At 43.4% G+C, this 1,077-nt stretch overlaps 1 protein-coding gene across 1 annotated transcript; it reads left to right on the top strand.

The window, feature by feature from the left end:
• LOC108150849 lies at positions 1–843 on the top strand. The gene is made up of 3 exons (XM_033386973.1): positions 1–162; positions 228–343; positions 408–843. Exons 2-3 carry the CDS (start codon positions 304–306, stop codon positions 815–817), a joined length of 450 nt encoding a protein of 149 aa, XP_033242864.1. The 5' UTR covers positions 1–162; positions 228–303; the 3' UTR covers positions 818–843.
• The last annotated feature ends 234 nt before the right edge of the window (positions 844–1,077 follow it).

The raw sequence follows: 1,077 nt of genomic DNA, 5'->3' as shown, positions 1-1,077 counted from the left end.
CTCTCCTCTGCTACTCTCATACTCTCTCTACTATTGTCAAGTAGGCATTGATATTTGATTCGTTGATTCATTCGCCAATTGTCCCGACAATCTCATAGAAATTGGAAAAAAAAAATTGGAAAAATAAAAACCTCCCATAAGCATAAGAAAACAAAGGCTAGAGTAAGTTAGCAAGTAAGCAAGTAAATAGGTGAACAATATAAAATAGTGGCCGTTTTCGTTGATAGCAAAATAGTGTGGCAAGCTTCCGCAGAACAAAGGATCCTGGAATACCTGCGAATAAGACCAAAAACTTCGACTAACATGGAAAGAAAAATTTCTTCGGTGGGGAATAAAAAGAAATGTATGTATGAGTACAGAAAGTAAGCAGCAATATTTTACTGAAACCGAAATTGTTTCCGTTTTAGTCATCTGTAGTAAGTCAATAAAGGAAAATATTCGCATGACCGTGAAGGTAAACTGCGATGAGGTGTTCTGTAACCACAGGTGCATGATGAAGGCCATTCGAGAGAAAAAGGCCAAGGTGGTCATCGTCGCCACCAAGACGCCGCCCTCGCAGAAATCCGAGATTGAGCATTGCGCCAAAGTGGCCAAGTGTCATGTCATTTACTACGGCGGCAGCTTTATTGAGTGCGCGAACTCGGTTGGGAAAGTTTTCCTCTTTAGTACAGTGGCCATAAGCACTCAGAAAGATGCGACCATCATCCGTTCGTTGTCGGAAAAGTTAGTGGCTGGCATTGCTCTGTTTTTGGATGGCAAAGACGTAACAAATCAAATCGGCTGTCAAAATCCTCTCCCAAATACATCGAAAATATAAAATCAGAGGATATTTACGTTTGTGAAGAACTTAAGATTCTGCAGCTACCCTGCAAAACTTGGGGGGTGGTATGGGGGAAGCAGCAGCATTCTTCACACATTCGATTCGAAAGGTGATTATCGTCGAACCCCCAGAATCACCGAGTGCTTTGGCATCTGTAACGCTCGCTCTCTCCTGCTCGGTCGATGCTCATTCGCAATTTTCCTCAGCTCTCCTGTCCTGCCCTGTCCTGTCCTCTGCTCTGCCCTCCTTTCGTTTCC

The sequence above is a fragment of the Drosophila miranda genome, chromosome XR, assembly GCF_003369915.1.
Source record: "Drosophila miranda strain MSH22 chromosome XR, D.miranda_PacBio2.1, whole genome shotgun sequence".
NCBI classification, from domain to species: domain Eukaryota; kingdom Metazoa; phylum Arthropoda; class Insecta; order Diptera; family Drosophilidae; genus Drosophila; species Drosophila miranda.
The sequence above is the reverse complement of the archived record's forward strand: the minus strand, read 5'-3'. Positions and strand labels throughout refer to the sequence as shown.

What these genes read in the sequence shown, in the direction of transcription:
- LOC108150849 (XM_033386973.1), top strand. Translation starts at nt 304, where the DNA reads ATGGAAAGAAAAATTTCTTCGGTGGGGAATAAAAAGAAAT. An exon ending in GGTGGGGAATAAAAAGAAAT is followed by an intron (nt 344 to 407) that starts GTATGTATGAGT and finishes TTTCCGTTTTAG; the next exon opens with TCATCTGTAGTAAGTCAATA.